The following is a 22,049-nucleotide window of genomic DNA, read 5'->3' on the forward strand; positions in this document are numbered from 1 at the left end:
AATGATGTAAACAACAAAACATTTCTGTCACCATCTTCCTGAATTTTGTAATAATAATGTGTGTATTTAACATATCTGCTTACCATTTTCCAAAGCGTACTGTAGTAGTCAACTTGCTTTTTCATTCATCTGTTTGTATCTCTTTCCGTGTCTTTCTGGCTGTGAAACAGAGCTTCCAGAGCTCCCTATTGCACTGAAATTCTTTCAGTCTTTGAAGACAAATGATTCCAACAGGTTCCATAACATCAGTCCCTCCTAACCTTGGCAGCAAATATATTCCTTTGAGCTGTAGAAGTGTTCTTGAGAAAGTGCATTCACAGATAATGTAATATTTTTATAAAGTTTGGTAAATTAACATACAAATATGCTGTATTTTGTGTCCTGTAATGTAACCATTGTCTAATATCCTTTAATGTTACGGGTTTCCCTGCTGGATATCCAGTTGAATTTCCATCTAACATTTCTTGATATTCCAGGATTCTAGTGTATACAATGATTTATATATGTCAACCTATCAATAATCCAGCCAGGTTTTCAGCTGAGGGGTATAGCACTTTTCTTTCACCTACTGTTGAATTATAATAATAATGGGTTAACTGAATCTTAGTCAATGTTTTTATGTAAACAATTATTGTTGATGAAACTTTAAAATCCCAATGAAGTCAATGTTTGATGTTTCACTTATGTCTAGAGCTATACCTAAACACTGACTCAACAGAGTCAGAAAAGTTTTTTGTTGGGATTTTTCCTAGTAAATTAAAGTCTGTGATTTCCTGTTCAATAAAGAACATGTTGATGACTGCACTTCTAATGAATTTTTTTTCCTGCTTATGATGCCAAGTGTTTCTGAGAAGTGGGGCTGTGCCTCATGAGAGATTGTTCTGGCCTCACTGATTACTGTACAAAATCACAACAGCTCAACTGTTTTTGCCTCAAACTCTCTGTGATTTCCATTGTTTTCTGACTCCACAGTTGCCCCTCAGCTTTTAACCTCTTTCAGCTCATTGTTTTGAAGAAACTTTACTGCTTTGTTTCACTCCCACAAATCTCATAAACACACAGCAGAAGCTCTGATAAACACATTTAGACAAGCATTTGGTAGCTAATTATCCATATTCCTTTCTCAGGATTTGGTGGAAACTATCAAGTAGAAATTCTGGAAGTAAATAGGCAGCTGTGCATCAATGCTGTGGTTAAAGTTTATTCTGTTGGAACAGAAAATCAATTCATGTAGCTTTAATAGATTGTATTTGACAATTAAAGTGAGTAAACAAATGATCAATGCATGCATTCTTTACATGTTCAGAACTGGTTCTGAATGATAACTAGCCTTCATTGTGCTACAATGTGGAACACTCCCAGAGTAAGACGGAGTGCTATATTCATGCTTCGTGCCAACAGCTGTCACACTCTTTACCACTGGCACAATATAATGTAGCATTGTTTGACTGTTACCTCCTGCTGTATTCTGAAAAATTTAGACTATTCTGTTATGCTGTTATTCTGTTATTCTGCATATGTGCGTAGGAGGAGGAGGAGAAGTGGGCTGACAGATAATAGAGTGGGGAGGAGCAGAGAGAAGAGAGGCATGTGAAATAAGGAGGAGAGGGTGATGTGAAGTTAAAATTTGATGCTCTGAGGGCTTGTTGGCATCTGGAGCTACCAACAGTTTACGGCTTCAGTGTGCGTGGAGGAACTCTATTTACTATCTGGATATATATGGAGGGTTTTCCAGCCATGGTTTTACTGTTTGTAATGGTGAGTTTACACCTGTTGTCTGAATGTCTGTCTGTGTCTGAGTGTCTGAATGTGTTTGGGTTTTTTTCCACATATTTCAACAGTTGACATTTCCAGTCTTAAAGTTCATACACTCCACAATGTTAAAGTCACATTCACACTACTCGCGGCTCACCCAGCCCAAGTATCATATGATGTTGTACATTTTGTTCTCTCCACCCCTACATTTTGTTCTCTCCACCCCTCTCTGCCTTACCTTGAATGAGTTCTCCTTTTTTATCTTCTATATGTGTTTTCCTATATTTTTGTCATTAAATTCACCTTCAACTTAACGTCTAAAATAAGAACATTTAAAAGTAGTGAGAGACTGTCTTACTGGCATGTTTGGAATTTTACAAGTTGTGCTTTTATAACTTCAGCCACAACACTTAGGTCTCTCCTTCAGTCAGTTTGTTTCACTCCCATTCACCCACAGCTTACTGCCACTACTGTATATATTTCAACCCAACTGGTCTGACCCCCACTTTGGTATACACAGTCATACTGTAATCCTCCTGGTGTTTCCAGTCACATGCAACAGTGGTGTCATTTAGTTTCTTGAAGCTGAACATAATTTATTTTATAGTATTTATTAATTTAACAGTTTAATATTTCTTTACAGAGTTAAACCGTATGCTACAAAAGCAAAATAACAATAATATAATATATTGAGATATATATATATGAGAAAGTTTACATTTTCTTCTTGTAACCAGGACTAAGAGGAAAAACTGTGAGTAGGTCGCTAAGAGGGGAGGCGAGGCGGGGAGAGATATAGGAGTAGAGAAGAGAGATAGAGATATATCTATATATAGATATGATAGAGATATTATATATATATGTAACAGATCTATATCTAAGGACAAAGAACAGAGGATTGAGGTACACCAGGTTACACACCAGGTTAATACATTAATGTATTATTGTTGAATGAAACACATTTTGTTCTTTCAGATAGCAAGAGCCAAGTGGGAGATGCCAAATCGTCTTTAAGGTCAATCTAGTAGTATACAGTGGTCCCTCGTTTATCACGGGGATATGTTCTAAAAATAACCCGCAATAGACGAAATCCGCGAAGTAATCAGCTTTATTTTTTACAATTATTATACATGTTTTAAGGCCGTAAAACCCCTAACCACACACTTTTATACACTTTTCTCAGACAGGCATTAACATTTTCTCACATTTCTCTCTTATTTAAACACTCTCAAAGTTCAAACTTTCACAGATTCAACAAAAATAAGTACAATACTGTATTAGTAAATGAAACCAAAGATCAAAACCTGTTTTCAAGCCCAAACATACAGCACTTCAGAGTCACACTGCTAGCGATTGAACATTTCTATAAATCTGGCTAGCCGAACACATTTTGTACAGTTCTCACTTAGCCAATCAGGACTCCGAACACAATGCGTGTTCATACTGTACAGTACGCTGTAAAAAAAGCATGCAAAATGACACTAAAAAAATCCGCGAAACAGCAAGGCCGTTAAAGGTGAACTGCGTTACAGTGAGGGACAACAATCTATTGGATCTTGCTGTTAACAAAAGCACTGAGGTAGAATTTGAGTCAATAAATGTTACAAAGTAAAGTAGATAAAGTAAAGTAAAATGTCCACCACTTTGGTAAGAACAGGCCCTGATAACAGAATGAAATGGTTCAAAAAGATTGTTGTTAGTCAAAATACATGAAACTCTTGTTTCTCTGTTTGAGACCCCAGGGTAAGGTATGTTTTTTTAAGCAGAGGTTTAACCACAGTGGACTGAAAGCTATAAGACATATGTTAGAGTAAATAAGTAAAGTAACAGTATTAGTAGTAGTAGCAGTAGTACTGTAGTAGCAGTAGTAGTAGTAATGCGATGAGTGATCAGACAAATGTTGCCTTCTCTCTGCAGTTGGGAGGCACTGCAGCCAGCGTCCCGCAGCCTAGACGCCACAAGAGGGACTGGCTCATCCCAACAAAGAAACTTAAAGAGAACTTTGAATACAGTAGAGGAACCTACATTGCCAAGGTAAGAAGTTCTTCATATCATGCCATCTGTGTTTTCACATTGTTAATCTCTTTATATTCAGGTTTTATTGACATGTTTGTATGACCATCTAAAAAAAAAATTGATAAAGGATTTATATTGAATACGTCCTAATATATACCTCATACGTATGTTTGCCATCATAACAATAATTAATTAATTAAATTACTTTATTGATTAACTCTCCATCCAGCTTCTCACTGGACACTGATGTCCAACAGAACCTTTTAAATGACTATTTGGTTGGGGTTTGTGATGCTACAGAATTTGGTATTGATCCGATACCAAGTAAATACAAGGCCAGTATTGCCAATACCAATACAGAAACTTTTTACCTAAAAAAAGCACCTTATCTACTTTTGTGTAGGGGAGAGCAATGTGTCATAATAATGAAGTGAATGCATCATTAATCAATCAATCAAATTTAGAAAGCAAATATAGGAATACTAATGTTCCCCTGACAGTTAACACAAAAAGGTTATTATATTCAGCCATATGCACTCTATGCATCTTTATATGGGAATAGATTTTTCAGTTGCAGTAATTACACTTTGAAAATAACATTATCTAATGCTGGCAATGACTAAATCTTAGTTTCACTTCTAGAAATCAGCTACTTGGATATAATTGACGATGCTGAAAGGCCTCTACCAGTGACCTCTGTCTCAGTGCCGGGGGTCTGGTCCTCCTCCCTCCGTTTAGTACTTTGCAGCTCAGAGTTATCTTTTGAGTCTTTTTGGTGTGCAAGTGTGTGTGTGTGTGTGTGTGTGTGTGTGTTTGTATAGACTTGTGATGTTGCCACAGCATCTCATTTCTTACTTGGAAACTTCGCAGGTTGCAGTATTACAGTCTGCACTAGCTGTAAAATACCTCCAAACATTGCTTCTCTTCCTCTGCCATCATGCAGCCATAGTCATGTGAGTGCAGTGCACGCACACAGCAAAGAGAGCGTGAGCGAATTAAGAGGAGCGGTGTGTTACCACATGCACACAGCCACTGTGCTGTAACAGGAGCTGTGTACTGAACGTAGAGAAGTGATAGTGACACTTAAATATCAATCCTGTCACGCAAGTATACCGATACCAACATTTGTATCACTACTATAGGTATTTTAGATCGATCCACCCAGCACTACCATTTGAGCATTTTTTGTCTTTGGTAGCTAGGTGCAGTAGAGAAATGAGGAAATGAAGGATGCAGCAAAGGCTATAATGAGAATGTTGTTCATGGTAGGTATCTTGAGCTACAGGCAAACCTGTTCTAAGGAAGGAAATATACTGACAGATAATAGAGTAAATATTTTAATTGTCTTTCCCTGAATTTCTTTTATGCAAATTCTTGTTTCTGGGATAGCTATAAGAAATACAATCTGATAAACAAACATTACTGGAGCAACTAAACCATCAGCAACTTTGATAAGTTAAACTGAGTTATTATTTGGTATTATCTCTTGTCAGACTTGTAGTCAAGACCCCGTAAAACAGGGTGAATTAGTTACCTAATAATTTCCAAATGTGAGGTTTTTTTTGTTTTGTTTTTTTGGATGCTGTTTTGCAGCTTTTTGTGGTTTAAGTAGAAAAAATACATTACCAAAGATTTAAGCTGACACCACTCCCCCTGATATCCAGACATGCAGTTTTGGTCTTGACATACTTGAAACAAAATCTGTAGTTTAAATGACTGAGACAAGATTCACTAAAATTTTGTTAAGATGAGACTAAGACAAAAACAGTAGTCACAATAGTCTGGATATCAGGGGAGGTGATGTCAGCTAAATCTTTGGTAATTCATTAAGTCAGATCTTTAAGGTTTTATTATACTATTTTTATGTTGCAATAGCTTAGGCTAGGAATTCATTTACATACTATTAATTCTGCAAATAAAACATGCTTTCCACATGTGTTTTATGATCGATATAAAATGAAGTTGTGGAATATTAAATATCCTGTAATGTTCACACAGTAATGTTGAGAGAAGAGGCTGAAATACGTTGACATTTTATACTTTCTTACAGCTAATAACAAATGCAGATGCATGTGTTTACTCGTTCATTCAGTTATTTATACAGACTGTATTAAAATATGTATTAAAATGGGAAGGGGCCCCACTGAGGCTGCATATACAGGGCTCAAAATATTGTTTTGCACCAATACTGACAATCCCATGAGGTTCCTCACTTGTTCCTCACTTGTGCTCAGACCTGCATGAGATGTCTTGCTCTGTATCAATCTCTAAAGAAACAGACACAAGACATAGCATGATCACTGTATGAATCATCCATCTTTTCCCTCACCCGCGGGCCACATCCATCCATTTTTAATAAAATATAATTTTATTACATTTTTTATAATAGAATTATGACGCACCGCTGCGGGGCGCGGCGCTTCTGTGCGTGCCGGTTAGCTTAACACCGCATGTGTATCCGCGGCTCACTAGATGAAGGCTTGGTTCTTCGAGAGCAGGTAGACACTTTGTTTCAATCTTGACACCCTCGTTGGAAAAATGTCGCGGTCGAAAAAGAGAAAGGTGGACACTGGGTGTCGGATCTTCCAGGAAAAATGGACTAATACGTATTTTTCACGGAGATAAAAGGGAAACCTATGTGTTTGGTGTGCATGCAGCAACGTTCAAACACAAATGATGCCTCTTTCACATCGTAATAGCATATACTACGAGCTACAAGAACCAAAAACACGTTTTGTAAAAGAACAAGCCTCCTCCGAGCTGGACGCATAACATTGATCTCTACGAGCAGCCAGCGGCCCGACGAGTGCGCAGGGAGCGTCTGCAAATTTCAGTTCCAAGAGAGACGCTGCAAACAAAAATCAATAACTCCTGGTCATACTACAACAGGTGTTTTGGAAAAATATAATTTTTCATAATTTTGGTGAATTTTTATTGCAAATAATAATCAATAACTCCACTGTTATACAGTATGGAGACTCCAAAATCACTCCGCACATCAACAGTCTTCTCCTGGTCTTACTACAACAGCTGTTTTGGAAAAATATACTTTTTTATTATTTTGGGGAGACTGGAGGTCTAACTTGGCTTTGATTTCTGTCATTGATGTAACCTGGAACATTTCTTACATATTTTTTTTTTATTGTTCAAAGCTATATTGTTAAAATAATCTAAGCTCATGCCTTCTATGTCATCTGCTATGAAATATGACAAACACTGAGCCTCGGGTTGTTACTTTTTATTTTATTGAAGAAAATTTCTTTAAATAAAAAAGATTTTGTATTGCACTTGTTTTTAGCACATTTTTTTTTTATCTCTATATATTTTTATATTTTCAAATTTATGCAGTGATTTTTGTGCTCCAGCCCCCTTGAGCTCATATATAGTTGTATGCGGCCCCTGGACCAAAATGAGTTTGACACCCCTGACATAGAGAGTCTAGACTAGAGATATAGAAAAGTTGGCAAAGAACTTATCAGGAGCAATGAAAGCTAGAACACTTGTTCACACTTGTTTTCTGCATCTGTAAGTCTTCAGGGTGCATTAAATCTTTAGTCAAGTATAGTGAGATCATTCCTGCTATTACTGCTTTGTTTGGCTCTATTCCAATCCAACCATTTTGATGACACACTGCAGAAAGTACGACGGAGTATTAGGGCCACAAAAAAAATGGAATTAATTACGAAATTAAAGTCGTTATTAAATATGGCGAGAATTAACTACGAGATTAAAGTCGTTATTAAATATGGTGAGAATTAATTACGAGATCAAAGAGAAAAGAGAGATCCGTCGTAAGAAAGAAATATGTTTAAAGATGTTGACATTTAATGCTACTGAACAGGATTTTTTTTCAGAACTTCTCATATTAACGGCTGATGATACAGTTGTTTCAAGTACAAATATTTACCTCAGATCGCGAAGCTATGTGATTTTATTTGTGTCAGTCTCTTTATTTCCTGCCTTGATACTTCTCATTTTGTTGAATTTTTTCCATTGTTATAAAAATTTGAAAATAAGTCAACACCAATATGTTCCTTTGTATTTATTTATTAAAGACTCAAAAACAGATCATGGGTTTACATTTGACAACCTAGCTATGGTTTTACTTGTGCTGCTGCTCCTCCAGCCTTTAACCATGTTTTCTGAAGCTGCAGAAGAATTCCATATTTGTACAATAATACAATTTTTCCCAGCGGACATTACTGACTTGCACAGGTGTCTGTCTGGATGATGTTCAGAGGAACAGAGAACAATTTTATTGACTGAAGAGGGATGTGGTTATGGTGAAAGTTTGACAGTAGGGTAGGGATCAAGGTTTACATTTTGAGTCCTGTTTGTGGTTTAGACAACAGAAACATTTTGGTTCAAAGTAAGTAAAGATAGTGGTTTCAGTGAATAATGTTTATTAATAATTCGTTAAGATTATTAATAATAACCTTGTTTCAAATCATTGCAGAGCTTTTCTGTATTAAACCAGACCATGTTTCCACCAGAACCAGATCTTTCTCTAACCTCTACCAAGAGCTGCGAGAATCTAAAATGAACCAGAAAACAGCTGAATAATGCTGTAATCACTGCCAGCTGTTATTATGAGATCAGTGAAATACACAGTCATCATTTTACTGACATGTTCAGTATCAACATTAATTAACATTTCCTCATTATGTGCATATAACGCAGTTTCTCTTGAAAGATATTTACTGTTGTATATAGATGTATGTACATGTCATCGTGTCCTCTGTGAAATTGAAGTCGTCTTGATTAAACTATTGCCTATTTGAAAAAGTAAAAGTAGCTCTGGTGAATTTATACCCTGTTTGGATGAAATTATGAATTGATGATGTGCAACAGAAAACATCGACTATATAAAAATAGTCTTGTTGATTTGATCATTCTTAGATCAGGTCAGACAAGGATGAAGATGCTACCCTGTACTACACTCTGCTGGGTCCTGGGGCCAGTGAGCCACCAGTGAACCTGTTTGTTGTAGAGGAGACCAGTGGACTGGTGTATATCCGAGGAAAACTGGACCGAGAGGAGAGAGAAACGTACATTGTGAGGACACAACTCAACATCTACTCCCACAATCTACAAAACATATGATTATACACAGACAATAATCCATTAGTGATAATAACTCATCTGTTCAACAGCTGACAGGAGTGGCCAGATTTAATAACGGCAGTGGGGCTGAATCCAGAATAGACCTGAGGTTCGATGTGGAGGATGAAAACGACAATCCACCTGTTTTCGTCCCTGTGCCTCCAGCTACAGTCAAAGAGTCCAGTCCAGCATGTATGTTGTTTTCTGCCACCAACACTCAAAATACAAGATTCAAATGTTGTCTTCTTAATGTCTTCTTCAAAATGGTTTGACATTTGATTAAGTACACTAACCGTCATCATCATCATTATCATCATTCATTATGCTGAAAATGGCCACTACAGTAGGAAATAATGGTGATGGAAACTGAGTTTCTATTTGTCGTCCCCACGCTCTCAGCTCTTTTCTGAATGTTAGTGAAGTTGACTAAACTACTGCTGAAACAGATGTCAGTACGACCTCCTCAATTTGCAGAGTCAATGCATCGGTTAGGTTGCCTAAATTTAAATCATAAAACTCTGAAAATCCAGATACAAGTATAGTCCTAATGGCAAAAGAGAATAGCATTACAATGCTGTCTATGAAAAAGCTGCTGAATGATCTTTATGTTTTTTTGCCCAGGGACTCTGGTCAGTAGGATTACAGCTACTGATGCAGACAAGGCCAACTGTTCCCATTCAAAGATCGCCTACAGCATGGTGAAGCAGGAGCCATCTGATGGCACTGATCTATTCTTCATAGACAGGCAAACTGGATCCATCTACCTTAAAAAAGAAAACATGTTAGACAGAGAGGTCAGACAGATAAGTGTGATGGAAACATTCTGCTATCCTTCAACTATAAAACTGTAGATGGCTGTAAGATTGTTGACCGGTCTGTCTCTCTGTTGTCCACAGACACAAAGCTCGTACATCTTAACCATTAAAGGAACTGATATGAATGGAGCTCCTGGAGGCAACACAGGCACTGGTACTATTCAAGTCAAAGTAGTGGACGTCAATGATAACAAACCCATGCTGGATAAAGATGAGGTATCAATTCAGATTTTGTTTCCAAAGAAGATATTCTGATATGGAAAAAAACAGTGTCATTGACTTAAAACAGTGACTAAACAGAACTGTGCGTAGCATATATTCACAGTTACGTCCAACTATTACATACTACTATATCACGACCCTCTGCCTGTACTTAGAAATATTCAGTTTCCTTGTTCTGTTAAAAAGTGATAATGTTTAAAATAAAAGTACTTGTTCCCTGTGCTTGTGTAGTATTCATGTAGCATTGTGGAGAACACAGCGAATGTGGAGGTCATGAGGTTCAAAGTGCTGGATGCCGATGAGGAGAAAACTGACAACTGGCTGGCTGTTTTTGATATTGTTTCTGGAAATGAACTCGGGACGTTCAGCATAAAGACTGATCCCAAAACCAACGAAGGCATTCTGATGCTTGAAAAGGTAGATCTGTCTACTGCAGGAACTGAACAGCTGAGATGTGTGTGTATGATGGTTGAGGACAGGGAGACGCTGTTTATTTATTGAAAAGATACAAAATAAAATTTTGTTTATATTGTTAAATATAGTTCCTAAATCTTGACTTTAGTTATCTATTTTGAAACATGAAAATAATGTCTTCGCGTTATACAACAAGATCACACAATATCACGGTATTTGTGTCATATGTGGACTACAGTATTTGGTTTATTTGACAATGTATTCCTTTATCCTTGATAAGACATGTTTAACAGAGACCTGTGAGAGTAAACTGAAGTGGCTTAATTCTGTTTTCCTTCTAGCCTGTTGATTTTGAAGAAACTCCTGATATCAAACTGGGAGTGGTGGTATCCAATGTTGCCCCATTTGTGGGGGATGGAGGTGGTGCTGGTGCTGGGGGTGGTGCTGGTGCTGGTGCTGGGGGTGGGGCTGGTGCTGGTGCTGGTGCGGGGTGGGGCTGGTGCGGGGCTGGTGCTGGTGCTGGGGCTGGTGCTGGGGTGGGGGTGGGGCTGGTGCTGGGGCTGGTTGGAGTTCTAAAAAGCCAGTCAAGACAATGAAGCCAAAAAAAGGCAAATCCTACCCAGTGAACATCGTAGTGCTGAATGCGCCTGAGGGGGTTGCCTTTAAACCGGCAGTGAAGCCAATCTCTGTTTCCGAGAACCCCAAGGAAAATCCATTGATGAAGGTCATCGCTGTCTATGCAGCTACTGACACTGACACTGGAAAGCTTGGAGAAAATGTTCGGTGAGAAGATGTTACAGTTGAATTGAATTCTACCTGAACAGCTCCATAAATGCATATTCATAAAAGAACTCACATTGTAATGTGGATATAATACTCACTAGAACACCAAGAGTGGATTAATCCCACACTGAAAAAAGTCCCCAACAAATGCATTATTTCTTCTTGTCTGAGTACCGTTTGTTAAATGTGTTACAGTTACCAGTTGATTAAGGACAGTGATTCTCAAATTGTGCTATGCAAGCTCCCATTAGTGGCGTGCTGAGCAATCAACAATTTTTTAAATAAATTATTATTAGATTTTAATGAAAAATGAAAAAAGGTGCTACATGCAGACGCAAAGTCAAAGGATCACCAGAGTTCACAAAGACCATGAATTTCTGCACATTTTTGTTGAAATATCTCACTCATAACCACAAATGTGAACTTGTTGGTGGCACTAGGGGAAAAGTCATAGGATCACCAAAGTTATTAGGGTCCATCCTCTGGAGACCATGGATGTCTGTACCAATTTTAAACCAATCAATCCAATTAATTTAGGTTGTTATAATATTTCGGTCTGGAGCAAACTGGTATTCAGATTAACTGACAGACAGACAGACAGACAGACAGACATCATCTGCCATCGGTGTGGCTACAAATGAAACTATAAGCTGTATTGGTGATTTATAAGCCAACAGGCTGGAGAGTCACAATCTTCTGTCTTTAGAAAGAGAGACACACCTACTGACAAACATTCGTTTAGTTATTTCATAGGATTTATTGACAGTAAGAAAAATATAAAATGACTGATTTTTTTTCAGCTGATTGTAGAGAATGTGACTGTTTAACTCCCTGTGTTTACTGTGAAAGTTATGTGAATTGAAAATGAATCAATGCTGCATGCTCTTCCCACAGATATGCTAAAGGATATGATCCTGCCAACTGGCTAGTGATAGACCCAAAAACAGCAGAAATTAAACTTCAAACATATCCAGACAGAGAGTCTCCATTCTTGGTTAATGGAACATACTATGCTAAAATCCTGGGACTGACTGAAGGTAAGCTCTGTGTATGGTAGGTGTATTACATTTAGAGAGCTGATTTTAAGAAGGGCTTGGGTTTCTAACGTGTTTAGGACTGCATTAGCCTTTTTTTAACAGTAGCTTATTGTTGTGCTGGCTAGAGATCAGTCAAGACTTTAAAATTCAATATTCAATTAAACAATACTAGATACTTGTGATGTCAGCACTAAACTGAAGGCTTGTGTGAAAGTGTAGCCAGTACTGCTGTTCACACTGCGAATCACCTTAAATTCAACAATTCACTGTGAAATTCAAGGTTTGTTGACTGCTCAGTTTTCTGATTTCCACAGACGTGCCTCCTAAGATCGTCACAGGAACAATAGCGTTGCAAGTTGGAGATGAAAATGACAACTGCCCCTCACTAACTAACAATGTGAGGTACACCTGCTCAGACACTGAAGTCATTTACGTCACTGCAGTGGACGAGGATGGAGACCCAAACTCAGCACCTTTCAGTTTCAGCCTTCTGGAAAAGGAGAGCCAAGACGAGTGGAGGATTGAGATTGATCCTTTTAATGGTATGATAACTTATTTTTATTATTACCTGTTTGTGTGAACCCTTACAAAATGCATAACTTTAATAGCTTCAGATTGAAAAGACTACACATGTTGCTAGATAAATGTCTTCTTTAGATGAGGATGGTCTGAGTAGGGTACATTATTTAAAGTTACATTGTTCGTTACTCAGGGAGCTAACTCTATGTTGATCATTTTTCTATCTGTATTAATGAGCATTTGGTATTGGTGATGAGAAAGTTTAGCTTTATTTTGTTATATAATTTAACTGTGGGGATTATTTTCTTTGTCCATTAGCTATATGTTCAAGAAGGGAGACAAAATATTCCATAAATGTTTTTTTAAAACTCTGCTGGAAAGCCATCAGGTCCTGGTTCTTCTGTGTTTGGCATACTGTTACTCACCTTTTACACATAACAAAACAATTGTTCATGACACAAGGGTGCATCAACAATGAAACATGAAAATATAATATATAATATAATAAAATATTCTTTATTTTGTCTTTTCAGGTACAAGTGCACTTCTCAGGGCTTTGAAACCACTGTGGCCTGGTCACTACCAGGTTGGCTTCATTATTGAGGACCGACAAGGCTTTGCCTGCCCAGACCAACAGTACCTGGACCTGTATGTGTGCTCCTGTGAGGAAGGAGAGATATGCGGATATGCTGCACCAGGTGCTTCACCAGGTTTACCTGGTTTACCTAGTGCAGCATATCTCAAGGAATCCTCATCTAAATTCGGAGAACTGGGTGTAGGGGCACTGATCCTGGGACTTCTAATGCTACTTAGTAAGTATAAGTTGTTAGCATGACTCAGAAGTGACACCTAAAATGCACATACAATAATCTTATAATTTGTAGGACTGGTTCAAAAGGAATACTTTTGTAACGTATGTATCTGAAGTGTGAAATGTTGTCTGTTTGTTTTTCATTTGTAGGTTTGTTACTGGTGGCTTACTCATGTGGACCAGAACAAGGAGTGTTCTCTGACCTTCCTTTTGATACCATACCACACTTAATTGTCTATCGCACAGAGGGCAAAGGAGAGGACAAGGTAAATGGCAGAAGAGTCAACAACTGTTGAGTTTTACTTACAGGAGCTGCAAATTAAGCTTGTATCTGAGGAGAGATGTTTTAAGATCAAACCCAGGAGCAGTGATGCACAGAAACACCACAGTGTTTTAACCCAACTCATCATGGAGCTTCTTGCACAGCTTCACCTTCATTTGAAACATTCAACATATGGATGCTCTGAATGATTATTTGGTTTGATTATCTTTTGTATGTATTATCAGGTTAATGTAAAATGGTGTCATGCCAGTAAATGGATCAAGGACATACAATCTTGATTGTGCCTTAGGGAAAGGTGCAAGTGGTCACATACTACATCTGATGTGAAAATACCACAGCAGCACCAGTTCATGCTTTAAACACTTCTGCAGATCTCTGAGAAGAGTGAGATCTTTTCTATCCAGAAAAAGCCATGTGTCATTCTCTGTTCTTCTTTTAATAAACAAATTCTCTCCAGTTCTGATGTAATATAAATGTATAAATGATTGTCAGTTATATCCTCAGTCAGACAAAAAGGTGGCATTTTTATTAAAAGCAGTCTGTTTTTCTAATGTCTAATTTCAGTTTCTGTCTGTGTTACATCAGAATGTGCTCAGTACTCCAGCCATGATCACATCTACTACCATGACCACTGCACAGGTCAACAACATAGCTTCCAAGAGGGAAATGATTCTTAACACAGGCACAGCCAACAACATGTCTAGGTCCAGGTGTTTGGACAACAGCAGGAACCAGCAGAGCAGCTGTGGAGAATCCAGGCAGTCCTGGAAAGACATTTGCTCTTTGGAGGACCAGCTTGAAGGCATGGACAGCATGACCATCTCTGATGTGTTTCTGCATCAGTACTACTCTCAGGTAAGTGATTGTCAGACAGTATAAGTTGATGTTATGATGTTTCCAAGAGTCAGAAGTGTTTTAGTTCTGTACAAAGTAGTACAATCACTAGCGTATATAATATCCAGTGACAGTATTAACAATAGACAGCCTCTAGGAAGGATAGGGTCGGATGAGGGGGTTGCAGTGAACTATATGCAAGATGCCAACTAATCCTACACTGGTAAACCGGACAGTGTTATTGATATCTTGAAACTCCTAATGTCAATGCAGAATTCATGGCATATGCAGAACTCTGCTCTTAGCTCTGAACTTTGACTAGACCCTCATGACATGACCCTCCATTAACTAGACAATCTACTTTACCACCTGTGCTGTGCCACAGCCCCCCTTGTACAAACTGTACAAATGCCGTGCAAATCAAAATGTTGCCATCAGCACATTAGTGCTGGTGAATTTTTATTGTGCAAATGTTTGTGTAATCATGAATTTGTATTAGAGGTATTAATAACATGCCATTCATTCTCTTTGTATCTATGTTGATCTCTGTGCAGAAGGCGAGCTACACTGCAATGCATGAGGCAGCAATGGATTGTCTGAGAGAGCATGCTTTCGAGGGCCAGGGCTCCTCTGCTGGTTCGGTTGGCTGCTGCAGCCTCCTGGAGTCTGACAACGACCTGCACTTCCTTGATGACCTTGAGCCAAAGTTCAAGACCTTGGCTGACGTCTGTTCTCCCCCTAGACCTCCAACACCTCCAACACATCAAGCTACTGCCATCCCAGAGGTGGATGAAGTGGCCCACATTGCCGGGCCCTCATTGGAGGCTAAACCACCCAGCATTCATGACAAGAGCACTGAACGTAATCAGAATGTCAGCATCAACCAGTCATCCACCAGAAGCATTGCGTTTAATGGAACAGCTTCCAGGAGCACGTGCAGGGACTCCTCAGACAAACCCTTTCCTGGACACATGCTTCTACTACAGCAGCAGCAGCAGCCTGTCTACTACACCACCACCCCTATGTTGCAGCCAATGCACTACATAATCCAACCACAGATTCAGAGCCCAGTGCTGCTGGCTAAAGCTCCTGTCACCAACATGCAGGGCATGATTCTGTGTAATGGAATATCTGGACACAGTGAGCACATCCTACATGGTGGAAACACTGCTGGGACTTTAACTTTCAGCAGACAAAGAGGCAACAGAGTGGTCAGTGAGGACTATGGAGTGGGTACATGGATGAGCTCTAATGGCCAAGCAGAGGTAATGGGTGTCAATAGGAAGGGAAGGCGTATCAAGTCAGAGAGTGGAGATTGGATGGAGAATTGTAGAAAAGTGACGCTGAACACTAGACATGTCAGTGTGGGAGCAGCAGGATCTGAAGTGTTGCAACAAGTTGTAGCGCTGCACAGTCCGAATCACATTGCTACACACCCTTTTCATCCAAACACACCTCCATCCATGGGCGTCCTCTGTCATCCACCCACAGTCAGCGCCTACTCCAATGGAAGTAAACCACCGCATCCCGCGCAGTTTGAATCCGTCCTCCAGGAAGAGTATTTAGGATAGGTGCAAGTCACCGGTGAGGGGAGGTAGGAAGAGGAGAGTCCAGAGAGTTACATAAGGAAAAGTGAATAGCGTGGTTAAGCGTGTGGTTAAGTCCACGTTACATATATGCGCCGCTGGAGTCCCGTCGTCCCGCTGAGTAGATTGTGTATTTCTTTGACTTGGATCAGCTGTTTCAAGCGTCGAGAGGTGCCGGTTCCGGTGGAGAAGACCGACCGACTGACAGACTGACATAGTTACTTTAAAACTTCGGTACAGTGAGTATCCGGTGTACATTTTTTTGTTGTTGTTATTTTCCTTTTGTTCTGTGTACTGCACCGTGACGAGAGACGCTGGTTTATTTTGAGTTACAGTGGTCCCTCGTTTATCGCGGAGGATACGTTCTAAAAATAACCCGCAATAAACGAAATCCGCGAAGTAAGTTTTACAATTATTATACATGTTTTAAGGCCGTAAAACCCCTAACCACACACTTTTATACACCTTTTTACAAGCATTTTGTACAGTACTCCCTTCGTTAATCAGGACGCAGAACACATGTGCAGTTCTCACTCAGCCAATCAGGACGCAGAACACAATGCGCGTTCATACTGTACGCTGTAAAAAAAAAGCATGCAAAATTACACTGAAAAAATCCACAAAACAGCGAGTCCGCGAAAAGTGAACCGCGATATAGCGAGGGACGACTGTATTTCCTTATTTTGTGTGGGTGTCCGCGGTAAAACCCGGAGCGGATTTTTTGTTTTGTTTGCGCATGCTTGGGTTGACTGCATTATTTTCGTTCTGTTTTATTTATTATTATTATTTTTTGTCAGACTTGACTCTGACTGGCACCCCAGCATACTTTGTAGTTGACCCGCTACAAAGTGTTCACACAGAAAGGAAGAAGAACTAAGCCAACAGCATCAGCAGAGGCAGGTTTCTTGCATTAGAATTTATTCTGAAAATCACAGCGCCACCAGACAAAATACCTTCTCATGCTACATTCAGAAGAGTCCTTTCTGTGTTGTATTGACAAAGGAAGAGACAAATAATTTAAAATAAAAGAGTTTTTTGTATCAGCTTTGTATGTAGCTATAGGGACGTTAATGTTGGCCCAACTGGCCACCCCTTTAACGTAGGTTAGGTAGGTGACGACATAGATTCATAAAAGTAGCTTTAGAATGTAAATGCATTTTCTTTGTGTTTTGTTTCTATTTTTTTGTAATTGTATGCATATATTCAAACATATGACTAAACCTGCAACATGTCACTGTTTTCATCCAGCTTTCATCTGGTGCCAGTTGAACACTAGATGGCAGTACAAAGCTTCTGTAGTTCAATATGAATCTGGACGAGGAGTAAAGAACATTTAATCAAATCAAATCAATTTTATTTTCTATAGCCCAAAGTCACAAAGTACATTTGCCTCAGAGGGCTTTACACTCTGTACAGGGAGTGACACTCTCTGTCCTTAGTCCCTCGGTTCGAGTGAGGAAAAACTTGCCCACAAAAAACTTTTAACAGGGAAAAAAGGTGGAAGAAACCTCAGGAAGAGCCACAGAGGAGGGATCCCTCTCCCAGGACGGACAGACGTGCAATGGATGTCACGTGTACAGGACAAATCAACACATATGACAGCAGCATATGACTCTGTCATATTATACTGTTTCAGATATGATAAAATACTGCCTTAGATTAGCATGGATGAGTTATATTCCATCATGACCACACTGGAAACATTTTGCTCTTTAAAGTCATTTTGGAGCTCACATAGTATGGCTGAGGGTATGTGTCAGTAGTTTGTGTATCATAACATTAAAATAAGTTTTACATCAGGATGTTTATGTTGGCTTAAATGTTTCATGAAATAAAATGTTCCATAGGTATGCAGTAAAGCTCATTCTGTACATTTAAATCAAGAAGTTAAGTCATTTTGTGGTGATGTTCTGAAAATATTCAGTCAGAGGGGTTGTAGGGGGTTCACTTTTTTCATTTGAAACTTATTTAAAGCCAGAACTCATATTCCGTTTAAGACTTGTGCAGATGCTTTGTTCTACATCCATATCACAACCAAAATGCCAAAAGGTAATTGGTATCAATATTAAAAAGATAATAAATACTTCTTTTTAAACTTTCATTTTAAATTGTATGTTCATGTTTTATTGGTAAATTCAAGTATCTAAATATATATTTATGTATTATATATTATGCAATATGTCAGTGTGTATTATATCAATTACCATTGATTTGAGCATTTCTATACAGGCTTTTCTCATTTGAACTTGCAAAGCACATGTCAACATTAATAACTGGCAAAGAGTGTTATTATCAAGTCACTAACTTACTATCCAACTTGGTGCTTGCAACACATTGTAACTCACTAAATATGGCAAAAAATAAAAAAGTAAGTTTACTCATATAGCACCAATCAGGAACAAGGCTATTCAAAGTGTTTCACAGGGGCATATGCAGTAGTCGAGTTGTAAAATGAAACCAGGGGGGATGGTGAAATTTTTCATTTATGTGACATATTTTCCAGCAGGGGGGGTCTGGGGGTCCTCCCCCAGAAAATTCAGTATTTCTTAGATGCAATTTCCTGCATTCTAGTCAATTTTAGGGTGACTTGCTAGACATGGCAAATCCTAAATCCCATCTGATTCATAGCTTGCATTCTCAGTTGCATGGCCTGCACAAGACAATACTATTTATCGGAAAGAAACAATAACCACTTAACTATGGACATCATGTCATTCACCTCTTTTTTAAACATATTTGTAAAAACATTTTAAATATCTTTATTTGTGAATGTGCTCAAATATTTTTTTAAACACAACTTTGTGTATGTTTTTAACATCTTTGTGTGTTTTTAAACTTATTATTTAAATACATTTAAACACATTTTTGTTAAAAAACATCTTCACTTAAAAAACACCAATTTAAAGAGAGGAAAGAAGACTTCGAGTTTTAAGACGACGCGATGTTTGAAACAAGCGGTATTAAGAATTAAAGCAGCAGGTAGCGCTCGCGGTGCTGCTAAGGCTAAAACAACACAGAGTGTGGATGATTGACACCTGTCACCTGTCGACCAATCAGAGTCAGGAGAATCTATTATACCGCCCACATTCACCTTTGACCCACCTGACGACCCAGAATGAGTAAACCCAAAGGTAGTATATCGCAGCAAGAGGTCACACTTCACTGTCAAAGCCATAGACATATATACATAGACGCTGCATTGAGCGCTGAATCGTACGTCGACGTCGCCGCCATATTGGTTCGGGCAGATCTTCCCGTAAACTAATACAAGGAAATGGACTGAACTTCATAAAGCGCCTTTCTACAAAGTTCTTTAAGTTAATGTCTCTTATACACCCATCGCACACACACTAATATATCTGGGAAACAAACAGGCACCAAAAACAAACGTATGTAACTTTTAAAGTGATGATTAAATGTTTACTCCTTATGTAAGCACCAAACCACGCATGTATTTTTCTAATGCTGAATGTTTAAGCTACTAATGTGTGTAACACTGTTACTGTGATGATAATTGAAATATTTATATTAACATTTAATCTGTGTCTATAATAACCACATCCTGAAATGTAGATGTGACATGAGGATTTCTGATAAAGAGCACTAACGTGTACATACATACACATACATACATACACACACACACACACACGTGTATATATATATATATATATATATATATATATATATATATATATATATATATATATATTACACATATATATATACACACCACAATATATATATAATATATATATATATATATATATATTATATATATATATATATATATATGTGTGTGTGTGTGTGTGTGTGTGTGTATATATATTATACATACACACACACGGGAAATCTGCCCGATCCAATATGGCGGACCCGTTGATGTATCGCGACCAACAACAATTCGCTCAATGCGGCGTCTATGTATATATGTCTATGGTCCAAGCCTCTTTGTCTTTATGTAACAACCAGGAGCTTCATGACTGATTCAAACTAAAGCCGAGAGACATAGCAGGAGACATTAGCAGGAGACGTTAGCAGGAGACACTAGCAGAGACATAGCGGAGACATTAGCAGAGACATTAGCAGAGACATTAGCAGCGTTTCTTCGCACTGAAATAGAACTTTTGACACGAAACAACAGATAAGACTAAACTGTGTCGTTTTGTGGATTTTTTTTGCTACTCTTTGGGGGCTAGCTCGCCGAGTTTTCATCGCACAGTGATGAGACACATATCTTTGTAAGATATATTTTTATTTTTCCCCCCGCCGCGCCTCCCCTGAAGCCTTGTTTGTCGCTATGTGCTCTGTGATGAACTGGCGACTTGTCCAGGGCGTACCCCGCCTCTCGCCCATAGGCACCAGCCTCACCGTAACCTGATGAGATAAGCGGTAGAGCGATAAGATGATGGATGGGCAATTTTGTCAGACACGTTTAATATTACCAGAGTTTTAGTCTCTGTTCTTGCAAATAGTGACGTTCAGTCATGTGAACAGTGTCAACTGTTCTGTTCTAGTATTGCATTAACACTGACTCTGACTACCACGCCAAAGCCATGTTGTCGCCAAAGGGTGTAGTGGTTTTCTCTTTAATGTGTTTGGTATAGATGTGTTAGTTTAGTTTGTACTTCGTTGTTTTTAGGTTAGTGTGATTGGGTCGTTTTTTTTGAATGTTGCATGTTTTAACCTTTAACCTTTGTATTTTTATTGAGTGGTTTGAAGTTTTTAGTTTTGTGCAAGCAGAATGGACTTTTCTAACTGGCCTAAACCACACCACACGCTATTGTGGGCAATGAGCGTCGGCGGAAGCAGAGCATGGGCACAAAGGAGACGGAGGGGAGACAGTGGATTGGCCCGGTTGGGGCCGGGCCAGGGCCAGGGCCAGAGCCAGAGCCAGGACCCCCCTTGAAGCATGGCTGCCAGTGGCCATGGGTGCAGTACTGCGGCCTGGGGAGAGAAGGTAAGACACTATTCCCCAGGCCGGAAGGTACATTGGAATGATGGGCACGGGGAGTCATCCCTCGGCGAGGCAGGTGGTGGCTGGAGCCCACAGTTGAGGACTAAACGAGGAAATTTTAAGTATTTTATTGTATTTTAGGTAAATAAATAGAATCTTTTTAAACCATAGCGTAAACTCTGCTCTGCTCACCCCTGATTTTTAAAAGAACCTGTGTTAGCTCAGAGTTCTAGGCTCTTTTAACCTAGGTGGCATTGTCAGCTATATTTTAACTTAGTTTTTCTGAATTGTCAAAACACAATTTCTGAAACCTTGCTCCATTTTCTGAAAATATTAAACCCAAAACCTCATTTCAAGCACTATTTAAAAAAACCTCTGACCCAAAATCAAAACTTTCGCTTCAGAACAGTTTACCTGTGCTCAAAACCAAACACTGCTCTCATATCATAAACAAAATGACGCCCTCCCTCTTACTCTTCCTCTCTCAGCAATGTCTTCCAAAGATGCTCACCTATGTTCTTTATTGCTTACTTCCTGAATGAAGTGTTAACAATTACATAACACCATGTTTGGCCAGGTGGCACATATGTGGCCGATGAGCTCATGTAGTGTCATTTTAAATGGCAGTGTTTTGAAATTGCAACATGTGACTTTATGTCAGATTGTTGTGTCTTATGCAGAGAACCGCGTTCAGTACACTTAAAGAGCCACTTCGAATTGCAAAACGTGTGTAAAGCAGAAAATTGTTTAAAGTTTTGGAGATTTGAGATGAGGTTTGCTCCCTGTGTGTCCGTTTAAATATTTGTGCTATCCGTGTCATTTCAGTGTGTTAGCAACTGGACCAAAACTGTAAAACTGATCAGAAATTACTGCTCTGCTTTGCTCTTTGCATTTGTTTTGTTCTTCCTCCCTCC

General features: G+C 38.8%; 2 protein-coding genes across 2 annotated transcripts; both read left to right on the forward strand.

The window, feature by feature from the left end:
- Positions 1 to 1,602: 1,602 nt before the first annotated feature.
- Positions 1,603 to 10,786, forward strand: LOC109142584 (desmoglein-4-like; the record flags this gene model as incomplete). The annotated part of the gene is made up of 8 exons (XM_019276755.2): positions 1,603 to 1,758; positions 3,673 to 3,789; positions 8,671 to 8,826; positions 8,925 to 9,066; positions 9,496 to 9,668; positions 9,771 to 9,905; positions 10,143 to 10,328; positions 10,667 to 10,786. Coding segments are annotated over exons 1-8 (1,068 nt in total), but the record flags the coding sequence as incomplete, so codon positions are not given.
- An 88-nt stretch (positions 10,787 to 10,874) lies between these two features.
- On the forward strand, positions 10,875 to 16,567 carry LOC109142589 (desmoglein-2-like). The gene is made up of 7 exons (XM_019276766.2): positions 10,875 to 11,108; positions 12,003 to 12,145; positions 12,460 to 12,687; positions 13,198 to 13,476; positions 13,626 to 13,741; positions 14,344 to 14,613; positions 15,147 to 16,567. Exons 1-7 carry the CDS (start codon positions 10,918 to 10,920, stop codon positions 16,161 to 16,163), a joined length of 2,244 nt encoding a protein of 747 aa, XP_019132311.2. The 5' UTR covers positions 10,875 to 10,917; the 3' UTR covers positions 16,164 to 16,567.
- The last annotated feature ends 5,482 nt before the right edge of the window (positions 16,568 to 22,049 follow it).

The sequence above is a fragment of the Larimichthys crocea genome, chromosome XVII (genome assembly GCF_000972845.2).
Source record: "Larimichthys crocea isolate SSNF chromosome XVII, L_crocea_2.0, whole genome shotgun sequence".
Classification (NCBI taxonomy): Eukaryota; Metazoa; Chordata; class Actinopteri; family Sciaenidae; genus Larimichthys; species Larimichthys crocea.